This window comes from Numenius arquata, chromosome 7 (assembly GCF_964106895.1).
Source record: "Numenius arquata chromosome 7, bNumArq3.hap1.1, whole genome shotgun sequence".
Classification (NCBI taxonomy): domain Eukaryota; kingdom Metazoa; phylum Chordata; class Aves; order Charadriiformes; family Scolopacidae; genus Numenius; species Numenius arquata.
Window position 1 is genome coordinate 59,770,616 of NC_133582.1, and position 16,018 is coordinate 59,786,633.

The 16,018-nt window shown below is 40.6% G+C and overlaps 1 protein-coding gene across 3 annotated transcripts in view; it reads right to left on the reverse strand.

The window, feature by feature from the left end:
• The window catches only part of PHF14 (PHD finger protein 14), a 150,394-nt gene extending 134,785 nt beyond the window's left edge, over positions 1 to 15,609 (reverse strand). For all 3 annotated transcript variants that reach the window (XM_074150633.1, XM_074150632.1, XM_074150634.1), the window contains exons 1-3: positions 15,449 to 15,609; positions 14,795 to 14,905; positions 4,469 to 5,118 (exon numbers count right to left, since the gene is read on the reverse strand). In XM_074150633.1, the coding sequence (XP_074006734.1) occupies positions 4,469 to 5,118; positions 14,795 to 14,905; position 15,449 (762 nt within the window). In that variant the 5' untranslated portion in view covers positions 15,450 to 15,609. The remainder of the gene's footprint in view (positions 1 to 4,468; positions 5,119 to 14,794; positions 14,906 to 15,448) is intronic.
• Between the last annotated feature and the right edge of the window lie 409 nt (positions 15,610 to 16,018).

Here is a 16,018-nt window from a genome sequence, read left to right on the forward strand (position 1 = left end):
TTTTAATGCAAATTGATATGTCTATATGCAAAACCATATGATTTATTAAAGCTATAACAACTTATTTTCTTCTGATTCTATAGAGAAGTCCGGATTTGCAGAACAAGTGCATTGCTCTGTTTTGGCAACCTCCAACGTGAACTACACCACTTAAAAAGAATGTGGCTTTTAATAGGGAATTCCTTTAATAGGGAATCTAATAGGGAATTCCTTTCTCTAAGGAAACACAGAGATGTGTTTCACAAACCAAATAAAGCTGTACGTAAGTGTTAATTTTTTCATAGGCACCATCAAGGCGTCTTATTATTTTCATTGTGAGGTACAGCCACTGTCTCTCCCGCAAAGATTCACAGCTTCCAGGCGTTGTCTTCTATTTTTATACTAAAAGCAAACATTGAGCTTGAACTGCTTTCACTGGTGACACGAAGGCACGTAGGGAAGTGTGAAATCAGGCACGCCAGTAAAAAATAATCACTGCAGGATAAAGAAATAGTAATAGTTTCAGAGCAGGGGCTGACAGTTCACGCCTAAATGGCATCCGTTCAAAACAGCTGAGATCTGAAAATATTCCAAAGCTGCTGTGGTATTCTACCAGGAAAGAAAAAAATAAGTTAAGGTGGAAGATACCCTCTCAAACATCTTTTTCTCATTCCAAACCCCCATTTCTGACACAAATCGTAGCACCAACACCGCGCCTGCGCAGCCTGAGCAGTTCAAAAGTGTCACGAGTGCTCTCTGAGGTAGGCTTTCGTCCTCAAGAATCTTAAATTTTCACACTAATCTATGAAATTATTTCATGATAACCTCTCAATCTGATACAGGAAGTCTCCGCACAAAATCTTCAGTGAATCCTTAATGAAGTCTCTTTGTACTTTAGGTTTATCTGGGCAGGTATTTGGGGATGAAAGGGGGGGAATCTCTGCTTGATTTTAAAGCAAGATAAAGGGGTAGAATAACCTCACCACCTAACGCTGGGCTCAAACAGTTTACTTCACATAACGGAGGTGGCTTGTGATAATGTTTTTGACCCAGGAAAGGCCAAACACATACTTCTAGCAGTGAGGAAAGGCTTCTGGATCTTCATTTTCTCTAAATGTCATAACATGACCTATAGAAAAAAAAAAAAAACTTAGCTAGAGGTAACAATGAAAGATTATACAACCGTTCACACGGTCGTGCTTCCTTACAGGAAGGTCACTAATTGGGAAAAATACGAGATTCCTCCCCATAGAGTTCAGAGCATTCCTTCCAACATCCTCCTTTTAGGACAAAACTGCAAAGCATTTTGAGGAAAGCAAGAAACTTGCACATTTGTTTCAAAAATACTGTGGCCCATCCTTACTCAAAATACCCACGTCTAGCCTACTATTAACATTACAGATAGAAAAATGGCAGTAGATACTCCATAATCTGGGCAGATTAACTGTGCAAATGGCACAGGCTTCTCAGGCTTCACAACTCCACAGGAATCAGCTTTTCCCGACAGTACCTTCCACTTAAACTGTCATTTGGCTTCGGTAACAGAAGTTTAAAAGAAATTTATGACCTCTACTGTTATAGAAGCCCAAGGTCTGGTATTTAAAAAAAAAAAAAAAAAAAGAAAATGAAAAAAAAAAAAAACCTGACAAAACTATTACTTTAAATTAAATAAAGAGAATTGCACTGTAAAAACAACACTGAGGTAACAATAGCTGTTCAGGCAGTGAGAACAGATGCAAACATGGATTAAAAAAAAGAAACAAGCAACGATGGAAAGGCATCAAATTTGGATGTAACGTTAGGATCCCCATCCCTTCTGGTTTACCTTATGTGAAGACACCCAACAGGTCAACCAGAGCAGCAGAATGACAATTTTGTGTACAGGCATGGAGAGGGAGTGATGGGGAATGTATCTGCTCTCCTCTGCTTATCACAGAATCATAAAATGGTTTGGGTTGGAAGGGACCTTAAAGATCATCGAGTTCCACCCCCTGCCCTGGGCAGGGACACCTCCCACCAGACCAGGTTGCTCAAAGCCCCATCCAGCCTGGCCTTGAACCCCTCCAGGGATGGGGCATCCACAGCTTCTCTGGGCAACCTGTTCCAGTGTCTCACCACCCCCATAAGAAAGAATTTCTTCCTAATATCTAGTATCTTACTCCATGTAAGCACCTGAAAGACCCCATCCCAGAAGCTGACGCTACTTGTCTAAAGTACGGGAACTTTTCCATGGAGATGGTACCTGCTGCCAACTCCTCAACAAGTCCCCTTCCCTCCCTGAGTGGGAGAAAGGATTTCAGCTGAATCACTGTGTAATTCCCCATTTTTCTGGTGTTAAGAAGAACACAAAGCATTTCAAGCTATATGCCTACACGCTTCTGGCTTTCAAGGGATAAAAAAACATTTAAAAAATAAAACAGCCACCTCTGTGAGAAAAGAAGAATCCCATAAAGTGGTAGCAATTATAAAAACAGAAGAAAAGCACCGTTTATCTACTAATGATGCTTGACCCTAGAAAAGAAAGCAAAGTTTGTCTTCTGTGCTTAACACAGTAGAAGAGCACACAGTGTTTCATTACAGCACAGGGTAAAAAACCATACAGCCAGACCTCAGAATATTTCTATAAAATGTAGAAAAATAAAAAGCACACAGAAACAAAAAGCAAACAACCCACCCCCAAAAAGTAAGGAAAGGAAAAGAAGATGCATATTAAGGACACTACTACGCGTTCAGGGTTAATTACCTGAATATTCTTTCATAAATGAATTATGCATTCACACATCTGTTTTTCTAAGAACACAGCTTCTGTAGTGTAATGAGATTTTGCTAGACTTGTCTGCTAGGCAGGTTTTATTTTTATTTTACTATTTTAAAATATTGTCGTAGTGGAGAGTATAGTGTTATAATACAGGTGAGTATCAATCTGAAAATTATGGTCTATAATCCAGGCTACAGATACTCACTGTTGCAAGACTTCCTTGTTAAAGACCTATTCATAAACAGTACTTTGCTTTACGTGCAGTAAAGAGAAATTATCAGTTACAAAATTGTAATTTGAACTTCAAATTTTTATCTTTTGATCAATGCCCTAAATTCAAGGCGAGAACAGACTCTGAGGTCCGTGCATATTAAGAAGCTTCACAAGGGATGTATCAGAGACAGCTCCGGGTTTCTGAAGAGGCCTAATTTTCCAAGTCAATGGAAATTATGGACATATTCAAGAATATATCCTTAAGAATATAGACTCACATCTCCATCCTGATACAGGGAAAAAATCCAAAGCAAAGTTGCCTATCTCTATTTGACATTCTGATCATCAGTATTGTTAGAGCATTTTCAGCTCCTGAGCCAAGAGAATATGAGCAACAACACTGGAATTACAGAGCTAGAAAGAAGATGTGCATGCAAAAAGTGAAAAAAAAAAACCCAAAACACACCATTATGCTTTTTTTTTTCCAATCACAAATATTAGTGGTAATTAAAACAGCACAGTGTTTGCAATCATATATATATATAAAATACATAGGCAAGTGAAACTGAGACAACTGACTCTTCCAAGTACTCTGTTTAGTTCCCTGTCATTTTACGCATTAAAATAAAGATTAAATGGAACTGTACAACTTTAAATAGTGCCATGCCACCATCATTTATCAAATGTCATGTTGACATTGCAATTTCCTGAAAATTGCATGTAGATTTTACAGCAGCTCTTTTTAATTTGTTCAAAATTTTGCTGCTGTAGGACATGCAAGTTAACCATCCTGATAACCTAGTATCTTCATTTTTCCATAGGCACAACCTTTAGGCAACTGTAATTGTGCATAGGAAAAAAAATTTGCATTACTAAACCCTTAACATATAATTTTCACATTCTGCAATTAGAAGATATTTAATATAACAATAATAGTTCCCATATGCTTTGTTGTACTGTAAGAAACTACTTCATTTATGAGTATTATAAGCAAACCCAACATAAATTATCATGATTATCCTATTTGATTTTAAACCCAGTGTGCGTATTTCTTTACTTAGAATTCTTCAATTAGTGAACTTAGTGTTCAGACATTGATGTTTGTCATAAAGGTCTAGGGTAAAGAATAACCTACCATTTAGCTACTTGATGAATACGTCACAGATGCTTTTAACTTTGAGAACATTACAGATATGCAACTTTTACACTAAAACCGAACTACAGTCTTGCTAATCCATGTTGATTTGCATACTGGACCTCCTGTTTGCTTTAGAACTAATCCACCCCTCCTAAAGCCAAGAGAAGTCTCTCTATTGACTTTAGTGGCATAAGATTGGCCAAATGGTCCAAGCAAGGTTATTTAATATGCAGCGCCTACTTAGCACAACTTTGCTGCTTCGCTTATTCCTGCAAACACAATTCCAGGCAATCAGGTTAACTTTTCAAATTAACAGAACAGCTAACGGGGAGTAGTTTCCATTTGTCAAGAGATATATTATAGAAAGTTGGTTGCACTACCTCATTACTCTTGCTTTGTGAAAGAGCCAGGCTATCATTTGTCAATTCCTCATCATCTGCATTATTTCTGTTAAGAACTTTACTCTTCTTCTTCTTGGATCCTCCATCACTAGCCGTGCTGCTATTGTCTTCTTCATTACCTTCCTCGTCGTTGTCATCCTCATCGCTTCCGCTCCCATCATCTTCATCGTCCTCATTATCTCCATCGCTCCCCTCTTTTCGCAGAGCGTTTTTTCCTTTTTTTTTCTCAGCAGTGGGCCGCCAGTCATTGTCATCTTCACTGTCATAGTCATCCATGTCGTTCAGTTCTTCCATCGACACAAAATCCAGCAGAGGTCGGTTCCTGCGCAAATTCCATTTTTTTGGTTCACTGGTTTGCTCATCAGCCACAGCATCGGGTTCAGCTGCTTTCTCTTTCTCTTTCTTCTTTTTTGGCTTTTCTTCTTCATCTTCTTGTTCTTTCTTTTCAGTTTTAATTACCTCTTTGTCTGCTGGTGGCACCTCCTCTTCAGTGGAGCTTTTGGGCTGTTGCTCTTCTACTTTCTCTTCTGCTGGTTCCTCCTCCAAGATATTTTCTTCTGATTCAGTACAGGAACCTTCACCACTGTCCTTTGATGCATCTTCGCTCCCATGACCACTTCCTTCAGAATCTGTTGAGCATATGAAAATTTAAAAAAAGTTCCGACACAAATGTACCCCCAAAAATAAAATCGGTTGAAGCAAGTTGTTAAACAAAAGAATGATGCATGTTCCTCCCTCATAAGGTTTTCCACCTATTTTTTTTTTCAGCTGGTGTCCAAATACTGCTATTTCAAGTGGTATGTTGAGAATCTGTTAAACATGAGTGCATTTTAAGATGGCAAAAAAAAGATGGCAGAATTTATTAAATGAACGTTAAATGTTCCTTTGAACTGCAGCTCATATTAACAATAAGCAGTAGCACAGAATAATTTCCACGTGAAGTCACACCTTAAAGAAAGAGCATTCCAGTTTTTAATTTCTGGAGGTGTTTTCTAAATCTTCAAATTAAAATAGCTACCCAATAGAAGAGATTTAAAATTACAAAAGGAAGAGTTTATGTAACAAGTACTAACAACACCATGGATACTCCCACACCTTCATTTTTAGTACAGGTTTGTTTTTCTGGGTTTGGAGGCTATTTTAATTTCCAGTGTTAGTTCATTTATTAATCCCACATCAGCTATGCTTCATTCAGTGTTGCAGCTGCACAACAATCCATAAATTCTAACCTTATGCCACTCATATGGAATTGTTCTGTGTGTAGTCGCTATTTCTATTAATGAACACGGGCCAATCTGTGCAATAGAAAGGAACAGAAGTGGATTTGTGCGAAAAAAAAGATATCACAAAATTAAGTTATCTGTACTATACAGTACATGTAAAAATTATTGAAAAAGATGACAAGTGAACGTGTTAAATTTTATAAACATCATCCACCTTGACTATGTCTCACCTACTACTTTTTGTTTAAAGTATTAGTTTTAATGAAGAAAAACTCAGAAATTATTTTTTTAAAATTAACAAGAAAATACAAAGTTGCTTGATCCAAGGCAGGGATCAATTAGGCAATGGCTACAGTTTCCAGTTTGTTCAGAGCCATCACCAAGCTCCTGATGCACTGTCACATCCACGCGAAGAAGAAACATGTTGATGCTTGCAAATTAAAAAAATCCTTAATCACTTTCGTTATCACACAAACCCCATCACTCGGTATCACCTTACACAGAGATTTCTGTGCACATCCATCTCTGCAAAAAGCAACATAAAACAGTATGCAAACTGCAGTAACACAAGTTATTGCCCACTCTTTTTAGAAAAGAGTAATTCAGTCATTTCCCTCCACCTTCCAGCCTTAATGGCAGTAATGTAGTACAACTGAAGTTGTAATTAACTGAAGCTCTGCAATAGCAGAACACTCTTCAGGCACGTCTAAGAAATAAAAAAAACAGTATTAACTAATATGCAATTTAAAAAATTATGTTTAAATGACAATAGCTTTGTCTGGATACATATTCATGGGCCTGTTAGAGAAGGTCCAGAGAAGGGCCATGAAATACTGAAGACAGGCTGAGAGTTGGGTTTGTTCAGTCTGGAGAAGAGAAGGCTCCAGGGAGACCTTATTGGGGCCTTTCAATATATAAAGCAGACTCTTATAAGAAAGAGAGACTTTTTACCAAGGCCTGTAGTGACAGAAAAAGGGGGACCGGTTTGAAACTGGAAGAAGGCAGGGTTTAGACTGGACATAAGGAAAAACTTTACCATCTGGGTGGTGAGACCCTGGTCCAGGTTGCCCAGAGAAGCTGTGGCTGCCCCATCCCTGGAGGGGTTCAAGGCCAGGCTGGATGGGGCTTTGAGCAACCTGGTCTGGTGGGAGGTGTCCCTGCCCAGGGCAGGGGGGTTGGAACTGGATGATCATAGAATCATAGAATGGTTAGAATTGGAAGGGACCTTAAAGATCATTGAGTTCATGATCTTTAAAGGTCCCTTCCAACCCAAACCATTTTATGATATTTGCCAAGCCTCACACTTTACAAGTAACTCCTGAAGTCAGACTCTCACACTAGATATTTCTATTCTAGATTAAACGCTGTATGTATGTTTTGTATCTCATTTCACAGGTTCTGAGTGCCCATGTGCACTACTTCTCTCACCGTAAATAAGGTAGTATAGGGTTTTGTCAAATTAAAATTAATGTAACTGGATTTTTAAGTTACCTTATAGTATTTTCTTTTTTTTTTTTTACTTCCCCACCATAACTTCATGGCAGTAATTTGCTTGGATGCTTTAATTGTGCTGCTCCATTTCTAAATATTCTTAGACTTCTCATGAATTTAAGCTTCCACTTTATTTTTTGGGGGGGGGATCTTAGTCTTGGTATAGTTTGGTCTTTAACAGCACTCTAAATTACCAACAGTAATACTCGTGTATCAATACTGCAAAACTGAGGATACTCTCTAGCAGCTTTATGCCATGCAAGCAACATAAAGCAGAGGAAAAAATAAATGTTAGTTTCATTCACTTGTCTCCTTCAAATTCTCTTTGCCTTCTGCCTGCACATTATGCTTCGTGCTCTCCTTTCTGCATTGCACGTACAGACTAGAGATACCTCTGGTAAGGAATATCCCTCTTCTCTCTGAATGCATCCACCCCGATAGGTACTTTTCTTGAAAGAGCTATTCTGCGGTAACAGCTATTTTTGCCGGTGTGCTTCTGTCAGATGCACTTTCAGTTAGGAGGAGGCTGTAGTATACAATTTTCTCCTTGAAAGAAATTCTTAAAGAATGGCTCTCTCAAATTGGCAACCGTATCATGTCATTCCCTATGGGAGAACAGTCAAGTTACTCTCAGTGAAAGATGGGGCCAGATATACTGTCAAATAGTGAAGAACACAGAGTTCCACTGAGAACAAATACGAGAGAGAACAGTCGTGAGAAAGGCGTCATTTATTTCCATACACCTTGTATCTTTAGCGCTGCTGAGCACAACAGCAGGTGGCAGTCAAATCTAAAGAGGGTAATTCTGAGCGGAGTTCTCCGGGACAGAACATGATGCTCCAGAATTAACATCAGAAAAAGTTCAATAAAAATTTTAAAAAGTTACTATTAATCTCCACATCAGTTGTGGAGTCTTGTATAACATGTACTATGCACAAGATTTCGGGGGAAAGCAATTGAAATCACTACAGCAGTTAAAAAAAATAATACTCCCAGGGTTTTGCAGGACCCTTTTTGCCAGCAATCTTAAAATTGGTACCCTGGGACTTTTTTTTTTTTTTTTAAACATTCAAAGAAAATCCACGTATACAGAGAGTAAATGCTATACTACATAAGTACACGGCCGCTCGCTCACAGGAGACAGGCTGATTCCTCAATGCAGTATTTAGCTTGAAAAGCGGCTCTGTAAAAAGCAGCTTTATTGCTTGTTTTTAAGTGAAGTCTGAAGGATAAGCTAGTTAAAGGCAATCGCAGATTCGATTTGGGACTTGCCTCTTCCACTAACAAAGCCTAACCAACTCCAGACAGCAGAAGAGATGCATCTGGCATCGTTTTGGAAAGTTTTTTTGTTTTGTTTTTTTTTTTCTGGACTGAGTCCTGCCTGGTTCAGACTTACTCAAGTGCTCGAAGCTACATAGAGAGAATACAACCCAGGATCCTGGAACACTGAAAAGGATGGAAAAAAACCTGGAAAACTGAGCATGCGATACGGAAAACAACTACCATGTCTGAAGTTATTCCTACTAAATAATATTGTTCAGTAGTTCAATATTGTTCAATAATAGAGGCATCATGGGAGAAATCATCTAGCCCACAGTCTGCTTCACGACAGCCTTCCTTTTGAGGGTGGTAACAAAAACCAGGCTACAGGTGAGGATAACTGGAGATTAAAGCCATCTGCTCCCCACCACCCTGTTCAGTGGTCCCTTAGCCTGTGTCTCCCTGTCACAAGGGAGAATCGTCTTTGACACGATGAGGTGAAATCACCCCTGTATCTGCGCTAAAACACCACGTTACACACCACGTACAGTCCCTCACCCAAGTTGCCTCCATCCTGACAGATGGGGAAAGGGGACAACGCTGCAAAGAGCATGTGTAGACAACAGCCTCTGCCCATGAACTTCCTTAGAAGAGCAGCTCCAGAGCCACACAAACTCCTCTGCACATGTGCTACACCAAACACATGTAAAAGCAGCTGTACTTTCTAGACACCCGATCTGGAAATTGCAAATAACTTTAATAGAGACTCCAAAATACTTTAAGTAAATGCTTAAACTACCTAGGAAGTTCTGATATTAATAACTGGATGTAAAAAAAATAAGGCAGAAAAACCTAGATCATACGTGGAAAATATGAACTCTTAATTTGGCAAAGGCAGAGCTGTGTAACTGGTAAATTCCTGACCCCATTTGTCTATTAGACTAAAGCCACAGAGGTCCATTGTGCCAAGCCCGATACAACCATACTGAAAGCAAGAACTGAAAAGGCTTAATACTGTACTTTCAACATAACTTCAAAAAAGAGACTCTGTCATCAGTTAGATACATGCTACTGGCCTTCTATGCCGTTTTGCTGAGTATAATGGTTAAACACTGGTAAGCTACTGGCAACACACCATCGGTAATGCCAGCAGGTGAAAAATGGAACTGCCCAAAGTAACCTCATTAAGAGCACGCAAACCAAAACCAACACAGATTAAGGTATCCTGCTCTAAGGAGAGAAATTAACTTCTCAAATAACGTTTTGGAAAAAAGTCTCTAAACTCTGTACTAACCGCACATGTAGACTGGGCGGAGGAGGAAATCGAACTGATTTAGCTGATCACTGATCCACGTACCCTTCTTTCAGAAGAACTTAGTTTAATAGAAAAAAAGGATGGAAGGGGAACATACGTTGTTTAGTTTCCCCGCTTCTACACTAGCAGTAACTCTACCACACAGCATTTCAGCAGATTCAAGCCATAAAAGCACTCAAAACTAAAGGTTGCCAAGTTTGACTTGAGTCCTTGGGAACTACCCTATTTACAAAGTTCTAACACAGATGGAGCTGGTTACCTCCTGAATTTGCTTGATATTTCCCAGTTTCAGACATTGTCCTCAACATTATCATACTTCGTTTGGGATGAAGTACTGCATGCCCCATGACTTCCCTCAGCAAAGCTGCAGTCCTAAATAATCCTTAAAATTATATTCCAATGAATTATTGAATAGTGAGCTAGAATACGTATTTTTTCCCAAAAACACATCCGAGTTTTGCATCTTGTACGAGGGAAGTGACATCTGGGAGACAGCTGAACACGTGTCTAGGACTTGCTAAGTCTCTGAGGCTAATTTATAACAAGTATATGCCCAAGAAACACTGGAAACACCCCATCCTCACTGAGCATCGCTAGACTCTCGGAGGCAGCCAGGCTCCCAACAGACCATCCCACCGAGCTGGAGTTAATCAAGTGCAAAAGAATCCTCTCCACGTGGCAGGAAATACACAAGAGATGGACACACACACACACAAAAAAAAAAAAAAAAAAAAAAAAGAGGAAATGTAAAAGAAAGTAAAGTAGGAGGCCATGAAAATCCTGACTGCACAAGCAGAAGGACGGTGAAGTGACGAGGAAAGGTTTCGTAAGGGACAGGGCGAGCGGAAAGACACGGCACAACGAGTCACAGCAGGGGCAAAACAAAGAAAAATAATTAGTTTCTTCATCAATATTTCGGTAGTGTTTATCACTACAGCATTCTGGGGCTTTGCAAGCTTTTTTTATATTATAGCGTCCTGCACAGGAAAGCAAAAGTGGAATCTCCATTGTGCTAAGAGGAAGCAAATTACAGAAAGATAAAGATATTTGCAACTTTTTATTTCTAGATCAAGCCAGAGTTTTTTCAGAATACCCAATACATACATTTCTACAGACCTTTACACGTTTTAAACAGAGCTCCCACCGACCTCAACTGCAATAATAGTACATAATATTTATGCAAGTCAAGCTCCATGCTCAACACCAAAAAAATAAACTTTTACAAATATTTCTAAAAATTCGAGTCTAGGAGACCCGTAGCAAAAGCAGTGATAGAACCAAGTTCTTCAATGCAGCATTCAGCTACACTCTTCGTAGCTACACTGAGACAGAGCCAGTCCTCAAATTCACACATCAGTCTTGTTCAGGGACCACACTACATTTCTCAGCATCATATACAATTCAGTATATGAGCTGCCTAAAACTGACCAACTTCACCGATGCGAGAGGAGAAAAAGCGGTAGATGGTTGCTTTGGAGTCCTGCAGGGAATTACTCTACAACTGTACACTGATTTCTGACTTCAGTGCATCTCCAGGTGCTCTCATTCAATTAAAAAAAAAAAAAAAAAAAAACAAAACCAACACAAAAAAAAAGCAAAGGATGCTCCAGTGAACTTAAAAGCAAAGCTTCAAATAACTCATCTGTATTGTGAAACTCATTAAAAAACTCCAGCTGAGTATATTAAGGTACCATTATTTCAAGTCACATATTTGTAAGCTCTGACTCCAAAGGGGCAGTTTTTTTGATTGATCCCACATTAAGATTACATATGACGTTCTCACTTAAGGAACAAATTTTTCAAGATGTTGCTAAAAAACAGAAAAATGCAGTACTTTACGGCATTACTACTTTCTATTACGTAGAAAAAGAGAAGCCATTATAAAATTAACTTCGTTCAACAGTAACATAATGAAAAGCCCACAGGCCTGAAAACTTCTAAAATCAGTTTCCCTAAAGAGATGTCAGAATGATGAGATCTCTAAAGCTGAAAAGGCAGCAATTGCCTGTTGGTGTGACCTAAATCCAAAAGAAAAGAAGTTAACTAGACTGTAAGTAAAGGTCGTATCTTCTATGGATTTTTTTTTTTTGGAGGTTAAGTGATTAGAAGTATTTTCTGTAATGAAAAAAAATTTACCGAGGCATCAGGACTCTGAATACAAAAATTCAGAAATGCTGATTCCTTCCTAAAAGTACTTAATAGCAACTTCTCAAATCCTTACTGCACCTCATATTCCCAGAAATCTGATAAAAAAACGAGTATGTATAAAAGCTTAAATATTGAGGGCTCGGTCCTCCCAGGCTTGGACAATATCATCTACTAGCACATAGCACTTAACATCCCAAAGCTCATACATGTGGATGCAACGTAATCACCAGGGAATAAACAACTTTGGAATTCTTTTAAGTCACTATTTAAATAGTCCTTTAACTTTTAACTTTCAATTTATTTTTTTTTAAACACCTATATATGCATTTGTGAATCAAATAAACACACATGGTAGAGCTGTGGAATTACCATACTTACGGGATCCTTCTGAGTGTGTGAGTAGAATTTATGGTCATTTTCAACGTAGAAAGATTATTTCTTCCATCACGTTTATTTCCCTTTGTAAGCAAACTACGCAATGAAATTCTGAATTCAAACAAATACCAAATACTGATTTGCAACAGGCTGCACATGGAGAGACCTCTGCGGTCGTTGAAAGAAGAAAAAAGAGCAACAGCCTAAACTGCACTGGACAAATACACATTATCCTTTGAAAGCTGAATCCACAGTGGAAAAAAAAAACAGGAAAACCTGTTTTCTATTAGCAACAATCCAGAATTCGTCTAGTAGGGCTACTTGTGTGTATACACACGTATTCTGTATATGTAACTTTTAAATTATCAATTTTAGTTATAGATGTGTGTGTGTAAAAAAAGTCCCTATATTTCAACACTTCTTTCATCCGAATCTAAATGGAGCAGGTACAATCAAAATTAAGACTATGTTAACCCATCTTCATTTTAAATCAGCACAAATGTTCTGTTCCAAATATCCTGCAACTACTGATTTAACCTGCATTGCACATAAGAAACGTTTCTTTTCTCCTTCAGCTTAAGAGGTTGTATGGCAAATAACTTTCTACTCCCCAACTTCTCCAAACCCTCACAACTTTCTCCTTTCACATTGAAAAACCTTGGAATAAAGTGTAAAACGTCCAACTCTGCTGCTGTCAAAGTGTTTTGACCAAATCTTAAATTTCATTAAACAACACTCATTTCTACTTAAAGTGATAGATACAGGTTCCGAGACGTTAAAAAAAAGTTATATGAAATATATGAACACAAAACAGTAATTAGAAAAACATTTTTGAAGTAGAACTTGGGTTTTTCTCTTATGCTTGTTTCAATTTATTGTTGCTTTTTTAAGGGAAAACCCATCCAACATCCTCAAAATGAAACTGTGATTGAAACACCCTCAAGGCTGGACACTGACCCCCCACCATGTATGCACAAGACAACCCTAAAAGTCAAAGAGGATATCAATTACAAATTAATCCTCTGCATTAAGACATAGTTGAGTCAGGATGCTTTATTCATTATTTTTAATTAACTAACGATTGTCTTTTAATCAAATAATATATTGCTCTTAATTATGTGTCCATCTCCCATATTCCATTTCCAATTTTCCTTTTTCCTTAAATCCTGCCTACACTACCGTTCCAAAAAAAGGGAGACTTTTTGGGGGGAACTAAAAATCATTTCCTTTTATGGCCAATTGTCTTTACAAAAGGCAATGCCTTTACACAAAACAAAGGATCAAAAATCCCCAAAAGCAAGATTAAAAAAACTAAATAAAACAAGCGCCCAAAAATATTAGCATGAATTTAGTAGAGAATATCAGTTTTACTCCCTCAAGTCACTGCAGCCTGTTTCTACCAAACCAACCAAGGGAAAGCTTGGGGGAAAAAAAAAAAACAAGTAGCAGTAAGGCGTATCTTAAAACTGGCACTGGAGAAATGATTATTAAGCATTTTTAAGGTCATTAATAAGGATGAGCTTGCCAGATGATAAAAAACAAGCCTTTAAATGCAGATGGGGAATATTTTTGCAAGATACGTTCACATGAAAACATAGACCAGCATCCCCAGTACAGAAATAATGAAGTTATTTGACAAGCTCTCATAACGTTTCCCTTGCATCTTACACATCTGGCATCTCTTTGCTTATTTCCTTGAGCACACGCTACATCCAATGTGCGGTTCATTCGCAAACATGGTCCTGCCCTTTCTTTTCCCTCCCTCCAATATTACTTGAATTTATTCATTTTATTTTGGCATCTTGTTTACTTTCAGTTTCTGTGGATGTTCACTGCAGATACAGGAATCTGCACGCACAGAAAAGGCTGCAGAACAAAACCAGCCTGAAGCAAGGACTTCCTTCTAGTATGCAACGCATACGCCTTTCTGTGTAGCTATCTGAACGGACACCTTACATTTTTCTATTGTAAAAAACCAACAAAAACCTGAACACGTTATCTTTCTGCTTAAGTTTTTCACTCACCGAGTGGAATTAACCTTGAGAAACAGGCAAGTTCTTAAGTCCGCAGCAAACTATTACCCAGACTGATTCCAAAGGAAATGGCTTTAGAACATTCTTATTTCAATACTAAATGCAGTGAATATTTCAAAAATTCTCTCTACACCGAAGAAATAAAAAGCAGTAGATACAGCTAAGGCTGTTAGCACAGAAGCTACTCAAATGCTTCTGCCAAAACTCGTTTGATAATCACGAGTTTTCTGCTGAGAAAAAATTAATCGTAACTGAAGTACCGTACGGATATTTTGTTTAATCAGTTCTTTCTTTTCCGGAACATAAGAATTTTCCATTATCCAATAAAGTCACTGAACTTCAAGTGTCTCCAAGTCCCAACAGTTCCCTAACACCATCCTGTCTCCCTTACACTAAAGGAGCGACCATAAAATAAAAATGAGATAATTGGGGAACGGAGGAGATGAGGAAGCATATTTACCTGAAGCATCTCCAACTTTAAAATCACTGTCATCAGAGCTATCATAATCTAAAGCTTCCAGCAGCGAAGCTGCCAAAGGCTTCACTTGTCTCCTCTTCGAGCTGCGGTCCACTGCAGGAAAAAAAAAAAAAAAAAAAAAAAAAAGCAGAGCGCCGTTACCGGGTGGCATAATGAGAATTCGGCATCGTTAAGGATATTTAAATTAGGAGGAAAGGCAGAAGGGCCGTGACAGGCAGGGGCTGCCTCCGCCACGCCGCCCGAAGAGCGGCCGGCCCCGGCGTCCCGGAGACACCGGCTCCCTGAGGCGAGGGAGGGGAGCGGCGGCAGCACACCGGGGAGGGCTCACCCCTCTCCGCCGACCAGCCCGGAGCTGCCCGCCCGGCGGGGCAGCGCTGCTCCCTGCAGGCACCGGCACACAACGCGGCACCCGGCAGGAACCCCGGGAGCGGCTGGGCGGACACCGGGGGTCGCCTGAGGCCCCCGAGGCCACCAGCACCTCCAGAGGCAGCGACGGAGGCAACGGGGAAAGGGCAGCCGGGACCGCCTGAGGGACGGCGCTGCGCCCGCCCGCCCGGGGAAGGGGAGGGGAGGCTCCGCGGGCACCCCGGCATCTCCCCGGGGCAGGGGTGGGAAGGGCCGCGGAGGATCACTTACTAAAGCCTGCGCGGGTGAGCGGACAGCGGGCGGGCGGGGGCCCTCGGGTGCAGCGCCGCGGAGCCGCCGAGCCCCGGGCCCCTTCCCCAGACAATGGGCACGGCGGCGACCCGGATGCAGACCCGCGCCCGCCCGCCCGCGGCGGCCGGTCCCGCCGCTGCGCCTGCGCACCAGCCCGCCGCCCGCCCCCGCGGCGCATGCGCGGCCCCCAGCGCGCCTGCACGGTGGGCGGTGAAGCCCGAGAGGAGGCGGCGGCGGTGCCCGTCCTCCGCCCGGCCCTTCCCGGCCTCTGCCGGGGCCGCGCAGCGGGGACAGGGTACGGAGCGGCCCGGCCGGCGCTGGGATGTCCCGTGAGGAGAGATACGGGTAGTGCCGGGAGTCGGGAGCGGTTCAGACAAAGTCTCGGTCCAAACCCATTCGCTCCCGGGGCGGGGTGGGGGTTATGTCTGGTCCAAGAACGTCTCGGTTGCACCTCAGGATTCCGCACAAAGCAGCTGCCTGCAGATCTGGGCCCCTCACGGCAAGAGAGACATTGAGGTGATGGAGCGAGCCCAAAGAAGCACAGCAAAC